Source organism: Uloborus diversus, chromosome 2, assembly GCF_026930045.1.
Source record: "Uloborus diversus isolate 005 chromosome 2, Udiv.v.3.1, whole genome shotgun sequence".
In the NCBI taxonomy this organism is placed as follows: Eukaryota; Metazoa; Arthropoda; class Arachnida; order Araneae; family Uloboridae; genus Uloborus; species Uloborus diversus.
Genome location: NC_072732.1, coordinates 55943836 through 55966347, shown reverse-complemented (window position 1 = coordinate 55966347; position 22512 = coordinate 55943836). Strand labels below are relative to the sequence as shown.

General features: G+C 32.8%; 1 protein-coding gene across 1 annotated transcript in view; it reads left to right on the top strand.

Annotated features, from left to right (window-relative positions):
* The window catches only part of LOC129235156 (myotubularin-related protein 13-like), a 123613-nt gene that overhangs the window by 89837 nt on the left and 11264 nt on the right, over window positions 1-22512 (top strand). Inside the window, exons 29-38 of the mRNA XM_054868847.1 lie at window positions 5405-5662; window positions 8045-8277; window positions 8482-8658; window positions 8779-8883; window positions 15864-16049; window positions 16834-17160; window positions 18200-18433; window positions 20232-20327; window positions 20410-20623; window positions 20712-20867. Coding sequence (XP_054724822.1) covers window positions 5405-5662; window positions 8045-8277; window positions 8482-8658; window positions 8779-8883; window positions 15864-16049; window positions 16834-17160; window positions 18200-18433; window positions 20232-20327; window positions 20410-20623; window positions 20712-20867 — 1986 coding nt within the window. The remainder of the gene's footprint in view (window positions 1-5404; window positions 5663-8044; window positions 8278-8481; window positions 8659-8778; window positions 8884-15863; window positions 16050-16833; window positions 17161-18199; window positions 18434-20231; window positions 20328-20409; window positions 20624-20711; window positions 20868-22512) is intronic.

The following is a 22512-nucleotide window of genomic DNA, read 5'->3' as shown; positions in this document are numbered from 1 at the left end:
AGAGCGCTTACTTATACGCACCAATTGATGACTTGATATATATGAGCCAGCCTCCCGGTTTTTTAACAAAAGGAAAGGAAGATTATTTTTGTAAATTAAATAAGGCTATTTACGGGTTACACCAGAGTGGACGCTTGTGGTTTTATGAATTAGATCAAGTTTTATCACAAATTGGTTTTAAGAAATTTGAATCATGTAACTGTGTATATTTTAATCCTAATGTTCTATTGCTTGTATATGTTGATGATATTGTAATTTTTGGTAAAAAGGAAAGTCATATAAACAGTGCAATTAATTCTTTAAGTAAACATTTTGATTTGAAGGTATTGGGAAGTACAAAGAAATTGTTAGGGGTAGAATTTGAATTAATAGGAAAGGAATTGTATCTACATCAATCTTCCTATATAGAAGAAGTGTATGATCGTTTTAAGAAATTCAAATTCCCATCTACCTCTCTTCCAATTAGTAAAGGCATTGTTTACTCTAATTCTGACTGTCCTAAGACAGAAAATGAAAAGTTTGAAATGACTAAGTTTCCTTTTCGTAATTTGTTAGGATGTTTAGCATTTATAGCCAATAGAACACGACCAGACATTGCATACTCTGTAAATTTATTTAGTCAATTTCAGAATAACCCAGGGAAACGTCATTGGGATGGCCTTTTAAAATTGTTTGGATATGTTTATCAATCCCGAAATTTAAAATTAAAATTAAAATGCAGTAAAATCCAAATAGTAGCTTTTTCAGATGCGGACTTCGCATCAAATAAAGATGACAGAACTTCTTTGGGGGGTCAAATAATTATGTTAGACAAAGCTCCTATTGAATGGAGAACTTTTAAAGAACGGAGTGTTAGTTTATCAACTATGGAATCGGAGTTCATAGCATTGACAGAAGCGGCAAAAGAAACATTGTGGTTTGACAGAATTCTGGAAGAATGTTTGAAAAATAAACTTTTAAAGTTCATAAAAATAAAAGCAATTATTTATGTAGACAATCAAGCTTCTTTGGATTTTGTAAAATCACCAATTGAAAATCACAGGAGTAAACATATTGATGTGAAATTATTTTTTATTCGTGACTTGATTGCTAGAGATATTTTTACTGTTTCATATGTAGAAAGTAAATCTAACTTGTCAGATATTTTCACGAAGCCACTAACCCAAAACGACTTAAAATTTTTCCAAGAAATTTTTTTCAATTCAAGTGATTAATCTATTGTAGAAAGTGTTTGTAATTTTTTTTTAATAATCATTTTTCGATGATGAGCAGTCATTTGTGAAAAACGCGTGCAGAAAGTCATTTTTTATGTTTTTGTTAAATTTTTTTAGTATGGATTGTCAACTTAAATTAATGTAAAAATGAGCTTATATACTTCTGTTTTTATTTTTGTTGATCAAAAATGAAGCTTGAACTTATATTCAAAACTGTTTATTATGATTATACATATTATACAATTGTTGTTAAATTGCTGATATTAGAACAGTTACTTGTGGTTTTTATCGTTATTTTTCAGATTAAATCTGATGTCTGTCCACCAACATGAGCTTTTGTCAACTGCGTTTTTTTAAGATCAGTGACATTTTGTGAAGATACGATTGTGACTGAGAATTTTTGGACTGAATATGGTTGAACTTTTTTTTTTTCTCTAGGACTCATGTAGGACTTTAAAAATTATGTTTTGTGATATTATTGTTGTGATGTGCAAATGTTGTTTTACTTAAATTCAAGAAGAATATTAAGTGTTTGTTGTTACAAAATGTTGAAACTAACGAATTTTTGAAACGATAAAAATTAACTAACGTGAGATTTAGATTTAAAAATTTACTAATTTTTTGTGTGATAAATTGTCTTTAAAGAAATTTTGAAGAGTGAGAATTTTTTTTGGAAATTTAAATCAGATAATGCTTGAAATTAAATGAATATGTGAGATCAAATGAATTGTCGAGAAGGGAGGGCATTGATAGCCAAAAATGTCTATTTGAGAAATATTCTCAACAATTCGATTTGAAAGCTAAGTGAAAACTAAGTGTAAATGTTTTTACTCACTTGTATTTCTTTAATAATGAAAAGGCAGTTAATCTTGTCCCTTAAAGGACGCTTGTTTCAATTCGCGTACGGGAGAATCAACCTGTAAACATCAGAACGACTTCGAACGACGTGTTTCGTCAGGAAGAAGGATGTGACGTCAGAGCATGAGCGGAGATGATGTAATCTCCCGATAGCTCCGCGGCAAATCGAATGTTCTGGAAGCATCCAGACTGAGCTCTTACGTAGGCATATCCGGCGTGACGTGCATAGAGTGCGCCGTATTATATAAGCAGGGTGAAATGAGAAGGAGATCACTTCTTCTGCTCGCGTTTCTCATTTTCGACTGACGATAGTCGTATTTTTGAGAGAATCGTTCGCTGTTGTGGCGACGTCCTGCACTTAGGGGATGGCTTTTAGAGTTTCACCATGAGAGTTAGGGACTTAAAATTTTTGAAACATTTTTTAGGATAAGTCAAATTAGGGTGTCAAATGTGTTTTTGAAGATGTTCTTTTGGAACATGAAGGATGTTTTTGAGAGTTGAAATTCCTCATATTTGTTTATACACTTTACCAATGTTATAGTTTTGTATTTTACAGTTGTTAATTATAGGATAATTATAAATAAAATGATTTAGCCATACAACTTGAATTCTGACATTTCATTCACTTGATAGCTACAGGAATGTGAAACAGAAGGCATCTGCTAAACTTAGTGTTTACCTTCCTTGCGGGAGTTAGACAAAATTTGTTAGGTCAACAATCACCAAACAGCACAAGCGAGAGGATGAGTGAGAGAGTGAGCTACGATCGGTCCGCATATTTATTGCCAGATCCGACCGTGCTCGTAGTAATGTGACGTTACCTCATTTGCATCTTGCAAGAGCAGCTCAACTCCGGAAACACACAGCTTGCAGGTTGCTCAATCCTTATCTTATTCGATATTCGGCACCTAACACCTCAACAGGTTATCTTACATAATTAACACGTGCTCTGTCGGAAGTTTGCCGACTTCTGCCGAATGGCGGCAACCAATCATAGCGTGCCACTAATTTTCCCGATCACTTTCGATTCAAACTTAAACATTTGAGTGTCGGTGGCAGGTGGATGGGATTCCCTGTGCAAGGTTTTTCCGGAATGGCAAAAGGTAAGTTACAAATCTTTTTTTTTTTTTAACAATATTGATGAAATCCTTCAAGAAACAAAAATAAAGGCATTTAGCCCAACAAATTTGAAGTCCCCATGAATATCTCAAAATTTATGAAGAGGAATATTTTGCATTTGTGTTGTTCTTTAGTCACTGCAATTGATGGTTTGTGGTACTGCAATTCAATAAAATTCTGGTATTTTCAAAGAAGATTTACATCAATGTTGGTAAATTTATTAATGGTAATTTCATTTTGAAGCTGCTAAATGCTTTTTTTTTTAAATTTAGTATTTAAGAGTGCATTTGATTATACCCAAATTATTCAGTTCAGACCAAGGTTGGCAGGTTTTTGACACCTGACAGTTTAAACCATAGTTTAAACTCTCATGTCAAAATCGTTAAATGTCAAAAGCCCATTTTATGTGTAAAGTTTAATTTAATAAAAAAATATTTAATTTTACTATTATTAAATTCAAAATATGTTGAAAAGGAAATGTCAGGTTAAATGATCTGTTGGGTGAAAGTTGAAGTAAGGAAACATCAACCTCATAGTATGTTTCTGCTGCAGGAAAGTAGCACACAATCAGAGTAAAATGCAGATATAGTGGAACATTATTGTCATTTAGTGCTTTAATGTGAGATTTGAATCATAAGGTTTAGAACAAATGAAGCTGCATAACATAAAAGAAGATATCGAAGAAAAACCTAAAATGATCTCCCCCCCCCCCCTCTACATACTAAAACATGTGAAAAAAAATGTAGCTCAATGTTTGGTTTATTAACCTCCTGATTCACTGTTAACCTAACCCCACGCCTGAAACCATGAGGTTCACTAACTCGCAGTTGAGATTTTAACTGCAAGGTAAAAATTCCGATGTTAGTCACATGATTCTCATGTGTTTGTTTTCATTTTCGTCTCTCTGGGCTAAATTTTCAGATTACGAATGTTCGCCGAACCGCTTGTGAAATTCTGCTTCATCAAGCTCAAAGTAATTCACCCAAGCTTTGAATGCTTTTTTTTGTCTCCCTTTTCCAAGAAATCAATATATTGCAATTGTCGTAATTGGAGATCAGCCTAATCCGCCATTGGTTCTAATGTTTACATGCATTGCGCGTGTTCAGAAACCAAACCAAGCATTTAACCTTGCTCCGGAACTTGGTCAGGTTTTTCAACTACCCATGGTTTTGGATAGCTGTCAGCGCATTGCTGAAGTTGACGATGAATACAAAATAAGTGGTAACTCCTGGTTAAGGACCGGTTTTCGCGTTTAACCGCGAGGTTAGGTTGACCCATGTTAATGGTGAATCAGGCAGTAAGTGAATATTAAGTTTAGCCAAAAACTTGGAAATACAGTATGTCTTAATTACGAAGTTTTATAGAATGTCAAAATATTCTGCTGCTGAAGTATTACTCCCCCTCTTACTTCCAAGGTAAACATTATTTTTAACTTGCTATCGGGATGCGAATATGCATACAGTAAAATTTGTAAAGTTGACCAACTTTGTAAGTTGACCGCTTTTTTCAGGTACAGAATTAGGCTTATATAATATTAATCAACCTCTGTAAGTTGACCACCTGTTTGAGTTGGCAGCTAAAGTAGTGCACCGAAAGTGGTCAAGTTACACAGGTTTCACTGTATATAGTTATTACTCATATCCTTAATTTGCGCCAAAAAGAATCTGGAGTTAATATGTATTTACTATTGTTAAAGCACTTATTTTGGCAAGGCTTTAATTTTCTCGGTTCTTACAAGCCTGCCATAATTGCAAAATATTTCAACTTCATTTATATAATCAACTTTTATGCTGTTCGTAATAACTTTTCTTTCGCGAAACTACCGATACCTTTATTTTAGCAAAAATTATGGCTTGTGAAAATAGGCGCTCTTGCAGTATGTTGAAAAGTATGCTTTTGTAAAACAAATTGTCAAATTGTATTAAAAAGCAAGATGAAATCACTTGTTCTTTGAGAACTCTCGCTCTAAAAAATAAATTCTTTTGGTCCTGAATACATTAAAGACTACACAGAGAGGGAGGAGGGGTCTAGGTATATTGATGGGAATTCTTAAAAAACTTAATAATAGAGTGCACATGAAAGAGATTATGTAACCTAAACATTTCGATATGATATGATTTAAACTTTCAGTTTTTTTAAAGTTATGACTATGTAATGATTGTTTTGCTGTTAGACAAAAAGTGTATTAACTTTTTTTAATTAATTATTTCCAGGTACTTCTAGTGAAACTTCAGTTCATTTAGAACAAGAGAAATTTTTGTCTGCCATAGTCAATTCCACTCCTTCTTCAACTATGCGGCCAACCTGCAGTGGGGATATGCATGACTCAACTCTAAGTATTACCTCATTGGTAATGGGTGTTGGTGGTCTTGATAATTTTCCTACATTAACACCAGAAATATCAAGAAGAACTAATCCATTACAAAAAGCAGTTAATAGCCTCAGATCATCTGGAGGCAAAGGAGGCAGACGTAAGATAATAACATCTATAAGTATTTTATTCCAAAAAAATTTATGGTAAATGTTTCATGCCTTATGGGTTACGTAAATGTGTGCATCATATTAAAAGTTTAGATAACTTTCATTCAACTGGTAAAACAAACTTTTGTTATTTTCTCTAGATTAATATAAACTTGAATGGTTTTCTTTAAATATGAGCATTTCAGATAAAAGTTTCGTAACCTGTGAAGCAATCACACAATAGTGTATTAACTCTGTCTCTATCCTTAAAAACTGCCTGAATTTAGATGAGAAAGGAGTCCTCCTCCCCCTTGGCACAAGGTTTTTGCTGATATGTCACATCCAATTTAAGCCATTTGCTGAGAAGGCAATCATGCAAATCCACTAAATTTTGAAGTTGCTGATTTCTGAATTTGCTAACTATTTCAAAATGTCAAAGATCTCTTAGATTTTCAGTGAGGTTAAGTTCAAGTGATTTTGAATTTTATTTGAGGTACAACAAAATACATTACTGTTTATCAAACCAGTTACATGTGCATATGCATTAGGCTCTGTACACTTTACCATTAACAACTTGAAATAATTTCAAGTTGGGTTTATCAAGAGCAGATGACTGAAGACAATACTTGATCATCAAGGATGTTTAGTTAAACATCCTGGTTCATGTTAATGGATACCTCCATGAATGAGAGTGATTCATAATGTAAAAGCCGCTCCTAATTAACTTGCAAACCTTTAATTAGAAGTTTTCTTCCCAATCTGGATTTAGACCATTCATCGATGTAAATAGTAGTGGACATCGTGCAACCATCTGTGGCTGGAACATGCCCTTCTACCCATTGAGGATGAAATTCTTCATTTGGCCTTGATTATTTTCAAGACCATGCATTATTTGAACAAAGGCTAATTTTTAATATGTCAGATCACATATTATGCTGCCACTGTGTTGTTATATCTATGCATTTCCACATCTTGCTGATTAATTCTGGTTTCTTACTGTAATGTCTCACTCAGTGTTACTGTTTTTATAGAATAAGGTGCTTTAAATCAACTTGGTTGAAGTTATGATTTAATTGATTAGATTTTTTTAAAAGCAAAATTCAAATTTTATTCTTTTTGATGTGTTTTTTTTTACTTTTTTTTTTTTTACCTTTTGATTTTATGCTATTGATAATTATTATCCTTCAGTCATTAAATTCATAATGTGTATGATCTTGAGATCCCAATTTAATATTTCAAGATCGAAACAACAAAGTAAACAAGTATGAGACTGGGTTGACTTACAAGAAAGGTATTTCATGATCAACCCAACTCCATGAGTAGAAATCTCCTGTACTTCTCCCCAACCAGAGGTGCATTAAAAAATAGATACATAGTGGGAAAATGGTACAATAAACATCTAAGAATCTTCCGCAGCTCTCACTGGGCTCAATCAGAATGTTTAAATGTTTTAAACTAGTTGGCAACTGGTCTTGCCATGAAGCCTCCTCACGCAGACAAACAGATGAAATCAGTAATAATGCTTATTACATCAAGAGGCATTTTCGGTTACAATGTTCTATAAGACCTTCGCCAACCATTTAGCAGCCATTTTTGCTGATTGAACTTAAGTAGGTCTATATTAGTTATAGCAGTTATATAGCTGTTACAGTATGTACTGCATTCATAGTTCTGTTCTTTTGATTGCTTCCAGTCATTGTAAGAATGCTAATTAGCATATTGCTCCGTCCTGAATAAGTCAAAGAGATTATCTCTTATAGGTTTTTTAGAGGCACCCAAAGGTGTTTCTAGACCATTAAATGAAGTCTCTTATCCAGTTCTAGTTGAATTGTTTGTGTTTGCCAAGCTGTAAATTATGCATTGACATATAAAAATTCATGTTTTTCAAAAATTTCTATCATGCACATTTTACTCAAAAATGTATACAAATGATGGTGGTTTCGAAAGTAATAAAAGGAATCTGAATTTTAATAAGAGATATGACACATTGATGGATCTAATGAAGGCATCTGACAATACCTAAACATTACAGAACTATCAGAGTAATGTGTAAGTTAAAAAATAATATATGTCCTTCAAACACGCTGCTATATTTCAGTTGGAAAACTTTTAGTGCTTCATCCTGGACATTTGTTATCTGTGATAAATTTGATTTTTCAGTAATATGATTTTTCAAAGTCTATTAATAAGATTGGAGTTAAAAGGTGATTTTATTGTTATTTTATTTTCTCCTAAGTTTAAGATTTACATTTTTGGCTTTTTTTTTTTTACATATATCTATGTATATTTTCTTCCTTTGCTCAATGTAAAGAGAAATACTTGTTATAAGCCTATATTTGTAATGCATCTTAAATGTTATTTTCATGTGAAGCAAAACTATTTTATTTCTTCAGGTGTTAGTACAAACAAAATGGACTTCAGGATGAACAGAGGAACATCAAATTTTCCTGAACTACGGTGGGGTAGCCTTAAAGAAAGGCGACAGGGATCTACCACTAGTTTAGGCTCTGAATTTGGACTTAGAACTGGAGGGAGGCTTTCTGATATTCCTGATATTGTTGACAGTACTACCCATACCTTGCACAGAGTGGCACTTTATGTATTTGGAGAAAAAACACAAATAAAAGTTAGTATAAATGCAGTCATTCATAAAATCAAATTCCATGTTGAATTCTTGTTTATTTATTTATTGTTTGTAAATGCAATCATTGCTTGCATGTCTATCATGTTAATGTGCTAAAACTATTCTTTCAACTTTAGCATATGCTTTCTGTCTACTTTTTAATACTTTTTTAAGTTTCAACACCATGACATTAAACTTGTCTTTCAGGGAATAAAAGCTGAATCTTTTCCAAATTGTGATTTTATACCAGTTGAATTTCCGGAAGTTAAACATATCAAAGCCAGTTTCAAGAAGCTTTTAAGAGCTTGTGTTCCCAGTGCACCAGTATCTGATCCTGATCAATCATTCTTGAGAGCTGTGGAGAATTCTGAGTGGCTAATTCAGGTTTGTGTTGAAAGCTATTTTCTTTTTTCTGAAAGATGTATTGAATAATTTATTTTGTGATGGGACACATTACCTTTATTTAGGAGTATCATTACTTTTAATCTATTGTTCCTTTTTCAGCTGCAAGGAATTCTTCAGCTGTCGGGTGCAGTTGTTGATTTAATGGATGTCCAGGGTTCATCAGTCATGATATGTTTGGAAGATGGATGGGATGTTACTACACAGGTATATCTTGCAACTTATTTTTTTCCCCCCTTGATTTTTTTCCTTTTGTTTGTTTGATATTATTTTTACAGCTTTAATTTTCTTCTTTGGAATATTATCAGGGGGACAGAAGGAGGGACAAACATTGATGCAGTGGCTTCTGGACTAAGGGGAGAGACACTGGGATTCTGTTTTCCTTGAAATTAACTAATTTCTAACGTTCTGGGATTTTGCATGTCTTACAACTTGCTCTACTTAATGTTTCATTTCTTTTCTTTTTACTTCACTCCATGTATCTAGTACAAGAAGTATAATAATTACGTGTCTCTGCTCTTAAATAAGCAGTCTAAATATCATTTTTAACTATCTTTCGACTTGAGTTAATAAGAAAACGTTTTCTTTTGTCATGACTAGGGCTCGACCGATGGCATTTTTTGGCCGATGGGCCGATGCCGATTGTTGGCCGATTGTTCAAAGATGGCCGATGGCCGATGGCCGATTGTTTTCCTCCAAATGGCCGATTGCTGATGGCCGTTGGCCGATGCCGTTGGTCGATGGCAAAAAAAAGAAATCTAACAGAAATAAATTGATAAGATTGTCAGGGATTTAAAGGATCATTGATTCATTTCACTTTACTTCCTTTCTACGAATAAGGATCTGTAATCACAAAAAAAAAGGGAAAAACTCAGATTTCGACCTAAATTTTTATTTTACGATCACCCAATTTAAACTTCACAAGTTTTTTCGGCACATCTGTACATGCATATGTACCTAAGAACATATAGATGACCGAAATATCTATTTTGAACGCCTCCTTAGTTAATTATCGCAAAGTCTCTTGTGATGGCTTCATGCGCGTAAACTTGCGTCACTCAAAAACGTTATGAAATAGTAAGTTGAAAACTCATACGTACGTAGTATCATCTAAAAGTTCGAGGACAAGTTGTTTGAAACCTTACCCTGAATAGTTCACATTACCGAAGTACATCTATCTACAAAATACTCACCTTAAACGACTATGCACTTCTGCCAACGTTGATGTGACAAAGAAATAACATAACGTTTCGTCGGACTTAGCTCCGTGTGACTTTTACCTGTTCCCAGCAAAAAAAAACATTTGCATGGACGCCGCTGTCTTCCGTCTGGAGAAGATAAAGCTGCATCACAGAGGGTAGCGAAAAATGGCTTCCAGGAGTGTTTCCAAGAATTATATGAAAACTGGCAGAAGTATATAGTCTCTCAAGGTGCCCTTTTGAAGGTGGATGTGCTTAGGTAATGTGAACTATTTTGGGTAAGGTTTTATACAGCTTGTCCCCCGAACTTTTGGATCGTATTATGTACAATCTGTATAGGGTGTAGTTATGCTTCTCCTTTTTTGACTGCTGTATGATGGAAAAGAAAGAACAACAGCAAAAAATAAAAATAAAAAAATAAATAAATAAATAAAATAAAAATAAAGGAAGAAAAACAAAGAGACTGTTATTATTAAGAGACAGGCGGTGTTAATAACCAATTGTTTCTTTTTTTAAATTGAACAAATAACTAAGATTTCAGTAATATTGTAATAATGTATGGATTTAGGTACACTAAACATCGTTAAAAAACATTAAATTATGTTGTTTATTCACTCAAAAAAAAAAAAAAAAAAATTAAGAATAAAACTATGAAACCGTCAACAAATTACGCAATTAAAGTGGAAAGATTGCACGTAGACATTTTTTAGTCATCAAATTAAACAAAAAAGGGAACAGATAAATTACAATATTAAGTCATAATAGGAATATTTTTATACTTATTTAAAATTTATGAAAGGAAAAGCTTGCATTTTTCATAAAAGCTATAACCGTGACATAAATTTTGCGAAAAAAAAAAAGAAATAGCCACGAAAAGAGCGAGGTTCTTAAAACGCAGCCACAATAAACAAACTCAATATTTACATCAAGTTAATAACTGAATACATATACTACTTGATCTGATGTTTTCATACGTAATATTGAACAATTTGATTGTTTAATCTTTTATGAAGCACTACAAACAAACACAAATTAAATTTTGAAATTTAACAATAATTTTCAGAAATTTAAAAAATTGCATAATAGAAAATTCTAAGAAACTTTTCTATAACATATTATTAAAAATATGATGAAAACGAAAATAACTTAGTCATTTATTTTATATATATATATATATATATATATATATATACTCACAACAGAAAAAAAATCGATCGCTATTAATGATGCAAAAAAGATGGCGCATTACGAAATATAGGTGAAACAAGTATAAGAAATACGCAAGATGATATTTCTTGACCAAAATAAATAATCGCTAAATATTTAAGAAGTGCTTGAAACGACGAGGGTGGGTTAGGGGGGTCACCGTCTGATTTTGGAGTGACTCACAATTTTAAACTTCGGCCTCATTTTTTACTTCCTTTTACAAAAAAGGAAGTATTGTATTCGCGAAAAAATTTTCACTCAAAAATCGCCCTTAATTTCCATTTTGCTCACCCCCAAATGAATGTTGAGTTTTTTTTTCGATTCGACCACATGCGGAAAAGTGCCTAAGAAAGTATAGACACGCGAAATATCCATTTTGACCATCACCGAGGTAATTACAACGACTTTTCTCGTGACGTCTGTATGTATGTGTGTATGTGCGTATGTGCGTATGTATCTCGCATAACTCAAAAATGGTATGTCCTAGAAAGTTGAAATTTGGTACATAGACTCGTAGTGGGGTCTAGTTGTGCACCTCCTATTTTGGTTGCATTCGGGTGTTTCTAAAGGGGTCTTTTGCACCTTTTTGGGGGGAAATCATTGTTAATTTCGATGCAAACTCAAGTGGTGTTATAATTTGGCGGTCACTTGGCGATATATCGCCAGTCTTTTGGTTGCCAAGTTTTGTCGCCAACTTGGCGAAAAATTTGGCGATTTTTTTTTTTTTTTTTAAATCTGCTTTCAATGTGGCCATTGCTAGTGATATTTAAAGAGTTAGAGAGAGAATCCCATTAAAATTGCAATAATAGGGAAATAGCATTAAATTGGTGTAAAAGGAAGTCATGTGATGCACACATCAGCTCGTTTAGTACAAAACCGCTACCACCAACGCCTCGGAAGAGTTTCTGAATCCACTTCAGCACTTTCGAAGAAAAAATTCAAAATTCCCTTTGGTTTCCGAATTGTTTCCATTCAAAACGTCTTTAATCAATTTCTGACAACAATAGATAAAGCTTGAAAAAAAAATCTCTAATTTTATGAATGGTGTTAATTTTGAACAACTCAGAAGTACAACTAGATTTTAATTTCAGAAACTGTTCCATTTGGAGGAGGGGCACGCAAGTGTTCTCGGAAATACAAAAAATAATCGTAAAAAATAGAGTTCAAAATAATCATAAACATTGAGCCAGGAAAACCCTTTTAAAACTTGCACCCGAGTTTGTTTTGACGTGCAGTGGCGGATTTAAAATATAGCAAATGTTGCAATTGCGCGAGAGGCCCCATAACCATACGGGAACCGTAGGAGTTACAAAAATGCTTATGAAAAATGTTTTACAACTTCTGTGCTAGAGCAATAGGGCCCCAAAATGTATTTCGACGGGCCTCAAACTTGTAGCTCCGCCGAAGCAATACAGAAAAGACTGCATTACTGTGATTCATATTACAAATACAGTCGAGTCCCAACTTACGCGAGGGATGCGTTCCAAGACTCCTCGCGTAAGTCGAAATTTCGCGTTGTGAAAAAATATATGTATACAATTTTTTAAGAAGCATATCAAATTCTTTTAGACATTTATAAACACTCCTAAAACTGCTTTGTAGCATTCCTCAACTGTACGGTACAGTTTCTTACGTAAAGAACTGAACTTATACTGTATTTAAAAAATAAAAAACTGTTATTCAACTTGAAATACGTAAGATGCACAAAATGAATGATCAATGGGAGGGAAAGACATAAAATAAAACATAGTACGCACAGTATTTAGTAATAATAAAATGTTGTACTATAATAGTACTCTAACAGTAGATACAGTAACAATATGAGTTAAAAAATAAAGATAATGATGATTTATGCTTCATTATCAGATCCTTGTTCAGATCTAATACATTTTTAAATACGGTTGCTTTGCCTTTTCTTTTATAACGTTTCAATTTGTAGCAACACAGGCCCTCTTCCTCATTTCTCTAATCCACAGTACAAGATCAGCTTCCATTTTCGTAACATTTACTTTACTAAACTGCTCTGCAAGCTTCGATATTGAAACTAAGTTCTGAATTTTTACGGATATCTTTTTGTTTTGAATTTTAATTGTATACGTATGGAAGATTCACTCATACTTATTGTCGCGTTACCGTCGACGTTTTGTAGTTGTTCAAGCATATCGAGAATCTTAGCTTTTTTTAATCAGAAACTTTCTTTTTCTTCCCATCTTCACGACTTTTAGATGAAGATACCATTATATTTCATCAACTTTAATATGTAAAATGAAAAAAATAAATAAATAAATAAATGAAAGATGCTGAATGGTTATTGGATACACTAACGCGACACGTAGACTCGTTTGATATGGGAACTTTCGCTGTCAGTGATGCTTAAAGGAATGTAATAACATTCACAAAATCAATATTTAGTTGCTAATATAAAACTGATACTTCCTTCCAAAAAATTCGTGTTGTCGACAAAAAATTCGCGTTAACTCTAAAATTTGTTACTCATGAAAAAATTCGCGTTGTAGCCACTTCGCGTAAGTCGAATCGCGTTGTAGCGGGAGTCGACTGTATCGAAAAATTAAAAATTACCGTCATTTCAACTGGAATCTAACAAAGAAATTTTGAAAAAAAATAGAACCGAGTTCAAAATTGCTCTAAAAAGTGAAAAATAATTTTATTCTTTAAACACCATCGATAATGCTTTTAAACATAATTTTTGAAGTTGGCGCAAAAACAAAACGTAAAATCCAGTGTAACCGTGCTTCGTTCATATTTTTTTTTTCAGAAAAGCATCCAAAGTTACGAACGAAACATTTATATCGTTATTCAAATATGCTGTCATCAATGCATAATGTATGTGATAGTGAAGAAACTGGGCCTGGTTAAATTTATAGTTGTATTTGAGTTATGGCTGTGAATGATTTTATCTATCGTTTTTGCGCCAACTTCAAAAATTAAGTTTAAAAGCATTATCGATGGTGTTTAAAGAATAAAATTATTTTTCACTTTTTAGAGCAATTTTGAAGTCGGTTCTATTTTTTTTTTTTTTTCAAAATTTTTTTATTTCATTCTTTTTTGTGTAAATGTAGGTATTTCAGAAATAGTAAGAAGTTACCATCACGAAACTTCATTTTTTTCTTAAAAATGCTCCATACTAAAAAAAAAAAACTATTGACACGCGTTAAACTTTAAGCGATTGACACTAAAAACTTATCTTTGTTCCTCTCTGGAAATCATGTGTAGTTAATTTAATTATAACCATTTAAGTATTGCGTTTTTCCTAACTAATTTACATTTCACAGCATAATCAAAGTTGCTCATGATGCAATCCTGTATTTTCTTACTTAGCCCTGATCATCTGTTATCGACATAGATGATAACGATAAAAATACTACAGAGTAGTTGAGGCAAACCTAATGGTAGCATTGCGAAGGCTAAGCAGATCCTAATCACTGCGTCACCTCGCTTCCAGGTTAGGTTTACCCCTACTATGGAGCAAAAGCACTGAAGAAAGGAAGATTTTGATATTTCACATAGGGTTACTATAAATCAGCAGGGTTACTAAAACAAAATTATTTGCGCCAAAAATGAGACGACAGCGCCAGATTCCCCATTATCGAAATATTCCTTGAAGAAATTTGATGCTTGCTTCAGAGAAGCCTTCAATCAAAATTATCATTACAATTACTATTAATGTTACTGCTGTATGGGACCAAACTTTCATAACAATGGGTTTCATATTTAATCTAATAGGGAAATTGCATGAAATTTATTGTTTTTTGCCCATAACTTTTTTTCTAAAGGACAAATATGGTCAAACAAAGTAATGGGACCTAAGTTGAGCCATCCCGTATCCATTAAAAAAATAATCATCAAAATCGGTTCACTAGGTGAGACGCTGTGAGTGGACAAAAAAAAAAAAAAAAACATACATACGGTATGAACTGATAACCGCCTCCTTTTTGAAGTCGGTTAAAAATGAAACAAAACCGGTTTCGCCATCTCATATTTGTTTCCATGGTCTCCGATTCGGCAATATATCACCGAATGATCGTCAGTCTGAGACGCTGTATTAGTTTAGCATTGAAATAAGTAATTAATAGCCACAAAAAATGAGTAAATAGGCTTTTTAGAACACCCGATTGAAAACAAAAAGTGAAGTTCACAACTGGAACGTACGCACACCCCACATGCGAAAATTTAGCCTTGTACAGTTTACCATTTTTGAGTTATGAATTATGAGAGATACGTACATCCAGCCGCAAGAAGCAACGCAACAATTAACTTATTTGGTACCTGAATGCTGTATAAAAAACTCTTTCAGGGGTGACTAAAATAGAAATTTATACTGAATTTTAAGTTAACAATTTTATATGAAAACAATACCTCCCGTTACCTTGTATTAAAAAGTAAAACAACAAAGGTCCTTTTTTTTTTCAAAAACATCGGCCAATTCCATCGGCTTTTCGATGTTTTTTAAGGCCGATGGGCCGATGTTTCCTGCAAGTTAGCATCGGCCGCCGATGCCGATGCCGATGGCTAAATTGTTGAACCATCGGCGCCGATGCATCGGTCGAGTCCTAGTCATGACGATATATGTGAATACTATTAGTAATACTGGTCACTGTTAATACTGAATGTCTTTGATTTATTTAAAAAGTTTTTTTTTTGAAACTTTTTTTGATTATATTTTAGAAATAGATGATATTAAGATATTAAAGAAAATATACAGCATCTATAACTATTCGAAATGTTTTGTAAATAATTTTAAGATTCTGAATTTCATTTTAGGTTTTATCACTTGCTGAATTATGTTTAGATCCTTACTACCGAACATTTGAAGGATTTAGAACTTTAATTGAAAAGGAATGGCTTGCATTTGGTCATCGATTTACTCACAGAAGTAATCATACTGCTGCTACCTTAGCAAGTGGTTTCGCCCCCATATTTCTTCAGTTTCTAGATGCGGTTCATCAAGTAAGCTTAAAGTCCCTTTTTAACTTTCATTTCTTAAGAAATAAATGAATTTGAGTTCAGTGAAAGTGTGAAAGTAAGGCTTCTCCTTTTATACCAAAACAGAAATTTTGTGCCATAAGGGCAATTTTATTGCAAAACTAGAAAAATACAATATTTTTTATTCTATTTGAAATAAAATTCATTAGGGAAATATGTATTGAACAGTTTTTCTCTTTCTTTAAGGTTTACAAATGCTGAATCAGTAGAATTCTCCTGCCGTTCTTACTATTTTTGGTTTAATTTGAATTTCTAGTTGCGTCATGCTGTATAAAGCAAGTAATAGAAAACTACAACATGCAGCTGCTTATCTTTCCTATCATCTGCCAACTTTTTCTTACGTTCAAAGTTATGTTTCTTTCAGATTGTGCCCCAAAAATACGGTAGCAATGCAATATATTTCTCAATGATGAGATAACTATTTCTAAATTCACAGTATACTTTTGTTTTATTCATTTCTTACGACAATTACAGAAGTTTTTATCATCAGAGTATTGAGTTTCATTTATGTTGGCTTATTTTGTGTTAGAACCTCCCTAAGTTAACAAAATTTTAAGTAGGATTTGTGAGATAATTTATTTGTTTCAAAATTGAAAATACAAATATTAAAAAGGATTGAATAATTTTAGAGAATGTTATAGGTTGGAATAATATTTTAATTTTTAGGCTGTTTATTGACTGTTAAATTTTTATCTTTTTTGTTACATTTTTGTTGACTGTTATCCTCTTTTTTTTTTCTCCTTTCTAGATACATAAACAGTTTCCTATGTCCTTTGAGTTCAACCAATATTACTTAAAGTTTCTAGCATTCCATTATGTATCTTGTCGATTTCGCACCTTTCTGTTAGATAGTGAATGTGAAAGGGCAGAAGTTGGATGGCTTCTTGAAGACCGATGCTCTAGACATCGAGGACTGGACGGTGGTTCAGATGACGAAACTGGCTTTTCTATGAAAACAAATTCCCTATCGAATTCAACACTTCTTGGTCCATCATTTTGGGATTATGTTGAAAAGTTATGGGCACGGTGTCCAATATTTTACAACTTTTGGTATATGCCATGCAGTGAAGATGGTGTAAGTAGAACTTCTGTTCATTGAACATGTGTACTGTCTTAAAGTAGTAATATGAAGTTTTAATATAAAATTACAATAACTCATTATAAGTACATGATTTTGCATATTGCCACCTCAGAGCAACAGTAGGCTATCTTACTGTTATTCCTGGGATTAGATGTCTTACTGTTGCTCTGATGCGACAATATGGTTCAGCCTTCCTTTTAACCACAAGACTGTTTGTAATTTAATTTTCAAATTTGTGCAAAAAACCTTGTTTTCTCACATTCAGTTTTCGTATAAAAGCAAAAATTTTGTGTGAAATATTTTTTATTAATATTAGCTTAAATGACTTCTTGTTTCTCAAAGTTTCAATCTGGTTCTATTACGTGACTGCCAGCTTTTTATCTTTTCACCAATGAGTTCCTTTTTTCTCACTGCTCTTCCGAGCTGGCCAGAAGACAAAATCTTTTGAGTAATAAATAGATTACAGCATAATAAAATTTAAGATTGTGATATTTATCATTCAGTAATCTAACTTTTTTTAATAGAAGGTGATGAAGTTTTTGAGGATCCTTTCGCTAAATGTCCACAATTATTTTCAGTAAAACCAACTGCAGTGGCGATGCAGCCTGCTCTTTCATCAAGAGCATTATTTTTGTGCTCAAAAATCTTTTCCCATCATTTCCAAAAAGGGATGTGACTTAGAAGTACTTAACAACTGGTGTACGAGATTCAAGAAAACTACTAGTTCAAGAAACGAAAACAGTTCTTCCTAAAAATGAAAACTTATTTCTATTTGACATTAAAATATAATTTTTAGAAGAATATAGTCAATCTCACGGGATTGGTTCCTTTCAATCCCGAAATCCCATGGGATCGAAATTGGTCCGGGATTGGAAACCCCAGTGGAAACCTTCTCTCAGCATCACTCTCCCCCCCTTCTTAGGAAAGAGTCATTAACAGTTATTGTATGCACATTTCTATTATTATTTTTTTTACTGGTTCATATTAAGGAAAGACACATGAAACAAATTTGACTTTTTGTTCATTTTATTAGGTACTGAGACCATACTCCAATGTTTCAAATTTAGCACTTTGGGACTATTACTTAGAAGAAGAGCTGGCTCATGGCTCATCGTATGACATTGAGTTAGTTGCAATGGAAAGACAAAGGGAAGAAGAATCTGAAGCTGCTGATGGAAGTTCAAACTTGAGTTCTCGCAGAATTGTTAATTACTGCTATGATAATATTCAAGCTGTACAGCCTGATTTTTTCACACAAATGTTAGAAGTAAGAAGCTTTCTTTTTTCCGCTTCATATGAGTCGGATCAATGTATCAATAGAAATTTCGTTTACTACTTTTTGTTTTATGAAAGGTTTTTTTTTGGGGGGGGGGGGGGTGTTGGGGGGATTTTTTTGTTTTAGCACTATTGTTTACTTTTGTATCTCTCATGTTTATGTCTGAACTTTTTCTTCGCTGTAGTTGTAACAAAATATTTTTTTTTTTTTTGCTTTTCAAAATTACTGATTATTTATTGAATAGCTGAAACAATAATGTATTTTCAACAAATCAGGGGTCTGGCCAGAGGATATTTGGGTCCGTTAACGGACCCTTCACAAAAATCCGATCAACCAAAACGGACCTTTCACAAAATCCCGATCAAACAAAACGGACCTTTCACAAAATCCGGATCAAACAAAACGGACCCTTCACAAAATTCTGATAAACAAGATCGGATCTGTCACAAATTGTTTATTGAAAGAGCAAATCTGAAAGCAAAATAACGCATATTTCTGTGTATAAACCGATAATTTTTGGAACCTTTTTTTAAGTCAAATTAAAGGGATCAGCTTATACAAAATCGGCTAATTTTGAAAAAAAAAAAAAAAAAAAAAAAATGGCACTCTTGCATGCTTCTGCAAGCGATAAATAATTGCTACTGCCAAATAAATATAATGGTTGTTTTGAAGTAAGTCACCCCAACTGAGCTGGATGGAATAACTGAGCTGGCGGTGTATTTTATAATGGTTGTTTGTTTTATCACAGCTAATTAGCAGCGGTGTTGTTGTAAACTTTTCTGAAAAGGCATTGGTAAGCACTTTTCTCCCCTCATGATTTAACAAACAATAATAATATATATCTGCGAAATGAACTTAGAACTGCAAAGGGATAGTAAGGGTGAGAAAAAAATATGATTGCTTCAGATAGGATTACCAACTTCAAAATTATCACCACTTAGCGTCTGGCGTTGAACCTTTATAATGACTTGATTAGAAAATATTCTCATCATTTTGCCAGCTTGTCAATATTTGCGTTTTTACGGTGCAATGTAGAATGGTAGATAAATATTGATACTTGAAAGAGCGATGACCCCCCCCCCCCCCCCCCCCCCCCCCCCGCCAAATGTCAGAAAAAAAATCCAGAATGATTTTCTCGACATAGAAGAGGAAAACACTCAACTTCAAGTTTAATTGATGCAGTTTGTGCCAACTCTAAGTTCTAAAATTTCGTTTTAACAAAAAAAAAGATTTTTTTTTTTTTTTTTTTTTGCGAAATTTTTTGATTTTTCACAAAATTAATTCATTTTTCTCAAAATTATTTGATTTTTCACAAAAAACGGACCCTGTGAAAAATCCTGGACAGACCCCTGCAAATAAGCTTATTTTTGATAACTAAATATATATTTCTGGAAAAGCTGAAAAATGTCCCTGCAAACAGTAATTGATATTGGCACTTTTTTAAAAAAGTTATTTAAGTCATTTGCAATTAAAATGCCTTAATGTTAGCAATATGTAAATTAGTCACTAATGAGAAAAAGGATTTTCTCTTAAAAATATGAAATAAATCTTATTGTGACAGAAAAGCTTTTTAAAGTGTGCTAAGTTTTAAAGCATTGCTCTTTTTAAAGAAAGTTCAATCAGAATCCAACAGGACTATTTTGCTAGAATTAAAGAAAGGAAGTAGTAAAAGGCAGTGAACATAAATATTGCTTTTATTTTGTGCGTGAGAGCATTAGAACTGTTTCAAGCTTTTGCATATCTATCTCTTTTGCATCCATATTTGTAATTTATCATTATTTTACTCCAGGCTATTCACAGCTTAGAAACAGAACTTGGTCTTCTTCCTCAGAAATGGATAATGATGTGGGACAAAATGGAAGTACCTGGAACTGATTCCCTCACAGTAAGTTTTTAAAATAAATAGATTTTTAAGTAACAAAAACTCTTCAATTTTAATTTTTGAAACATGAACATTTCTTTTTTAGCGTCAGTCATCTTTTACTACGCAAATGGTTAGGTCTCATGGTAGATCTATACACAAGCGGTCAACAATTGAAATTTTAGTTCGTGGAAAAATGGTTGGAGAAGCCTCTCAACCACAAGTATATTCTCATCCTCACAGATTTGAAAAATACAATTATACTACGCCAACATACTGTGATTTTTGCTCACATGTTCTTTGGGGTTTGGTAAAAACAGGTAAGACAATTTTATTTCTAATATTGTGCCTCCATGATACATTAACTTTATATTCGACTTTTTAAAATTATAATATTAATATTTTTAGGCATGCGTTGCATTGATTGTGGATATAATTGCCATGAAAAATGTTTAGAACAAGTACCAAAGAATTGTACAAAATATAAATCTGTCAGTGATTCAGGGGCAGCATCTGCATCAGTTTCTAAAGGAGGAAGTGCAGAGAGCTCATCAGTTGCATCAAGTATGTGTTCTTATGGAGTTCTATATGTATCTTTCCTTAATTTTATTGTTTTCAGTTTGATATGACTTGTTCATACCAAAAATATTGAAAAAGAGCTATTTTGCACCAGAATCTTTTCCCCATTTTTTTCTACTGAGAGCATTTCTTGAAATTAAACTCCTGATTCAACTTTGACAGTAAGGTAAAGTAGGGAATAAGATATTCACATGTCTTTAGAAAAGCCTTTGAATATTTAGTATTTATTTTAGTCCCTTTGAAACATGTAGTTTTTTTTTTATTTTATTCTTTAAAAAATAAGTCAAAGCTTTTTCTGTTTTTAAAATCTTCTGTACTAAACTATGATATTTTTGAAAAAAAAAAATTTCTCCTGTGACCTTTTGTTCAAGTACTGTGTCGAAGGAATTTTACTAATGCTAATATTCCACATGAATGTCTTCTGAACTCTGATCTCGAACATTTTCGTTTTTAATTTACGTTGTTTTTGTATTTCCCGATTAAACAACAGAATTTTGTTATATAGACATTCAGTCAAATCTCTTTATTGGGACACCCAGGTGTCATATCATTTCAGTGCTGGATCTTCAAATTTTCCGATCCCGGTGCAAATTTTGAAACTGATGCCTTCACTAACTTCCTGTCAAGTTTTTATGTTGAGTTTCAATGAAAAAAGCTCAGAAATACTATCAATTTGCTGCCCCAGAAGTTGTCACCTGGAGTTAATGATATGGTTTTCTCTCTCCTTGATCCAGCATTGCGTCATTTTTTTTGAAATCTTGAACTTTGGGCATAGAATCTCAATGTTGAGCAGGTCTGGATTTCATGAGTGTTTTATTGTACAGCTCTGGTTCTCACTTTAAACTATTTAGACAGGATAATTTTTTTTCTTTTTAGCAGAAATACTTTAAATAAAGTAATTAAAACATCTGAAATCTTGATCTATTATAGGAATTTCTGACGAGCCATGAGAGATTTCTGTTATTCTGCCGTGAGAAGTGAAAAGGCAGTGTTGCATAAATATGCTGGTGTGTTACCCAAATTGATGACATGGGATTACCCAAAAATTGAACAATACATCCTAAAAAAATGTAATCCTAAAGTTGTGAAATCAACCCAGGTCAAGAACTGACATTGTGTCTTATCAGTCCCTATTAATAATCACCCCAATTAAAAATAAATCAACTATTAATCTTTGCCTTTGTAATCAATCTATAGTGGTTAAATCAAAAAATTAAGTAATTAATCAACCAACAATATTATGAATTCTGCATCTGGCCATTTCTAAAATCTTGCATTCTCAATAATCAAGGCACTCATTTTATCAAATCAAATTGGCACAAAATTGACCATGCTGATTAAAAAGATACTCACAACCCAGTGAGTACAAATGGGAATTTATATAAAAAAAATCACTCTATTAAGTAATGGTCCGAAAAATACAGTGCTTAAGTGTGTTGGTACTTGAACATGTAACCTTTATAGTTTCATCAGTCATCGTAACAGCAAGAAAAAATAAATCAATTATTAATCTTTTGGCATGAAACAAGAAGCAATGTTGACTGACAATTTCACCCAAGAAATATTCAAAATCAACAAATAATTTATGCTAAATGAAAAAGACAGAAGCAAAGCACATCATGACATTCAA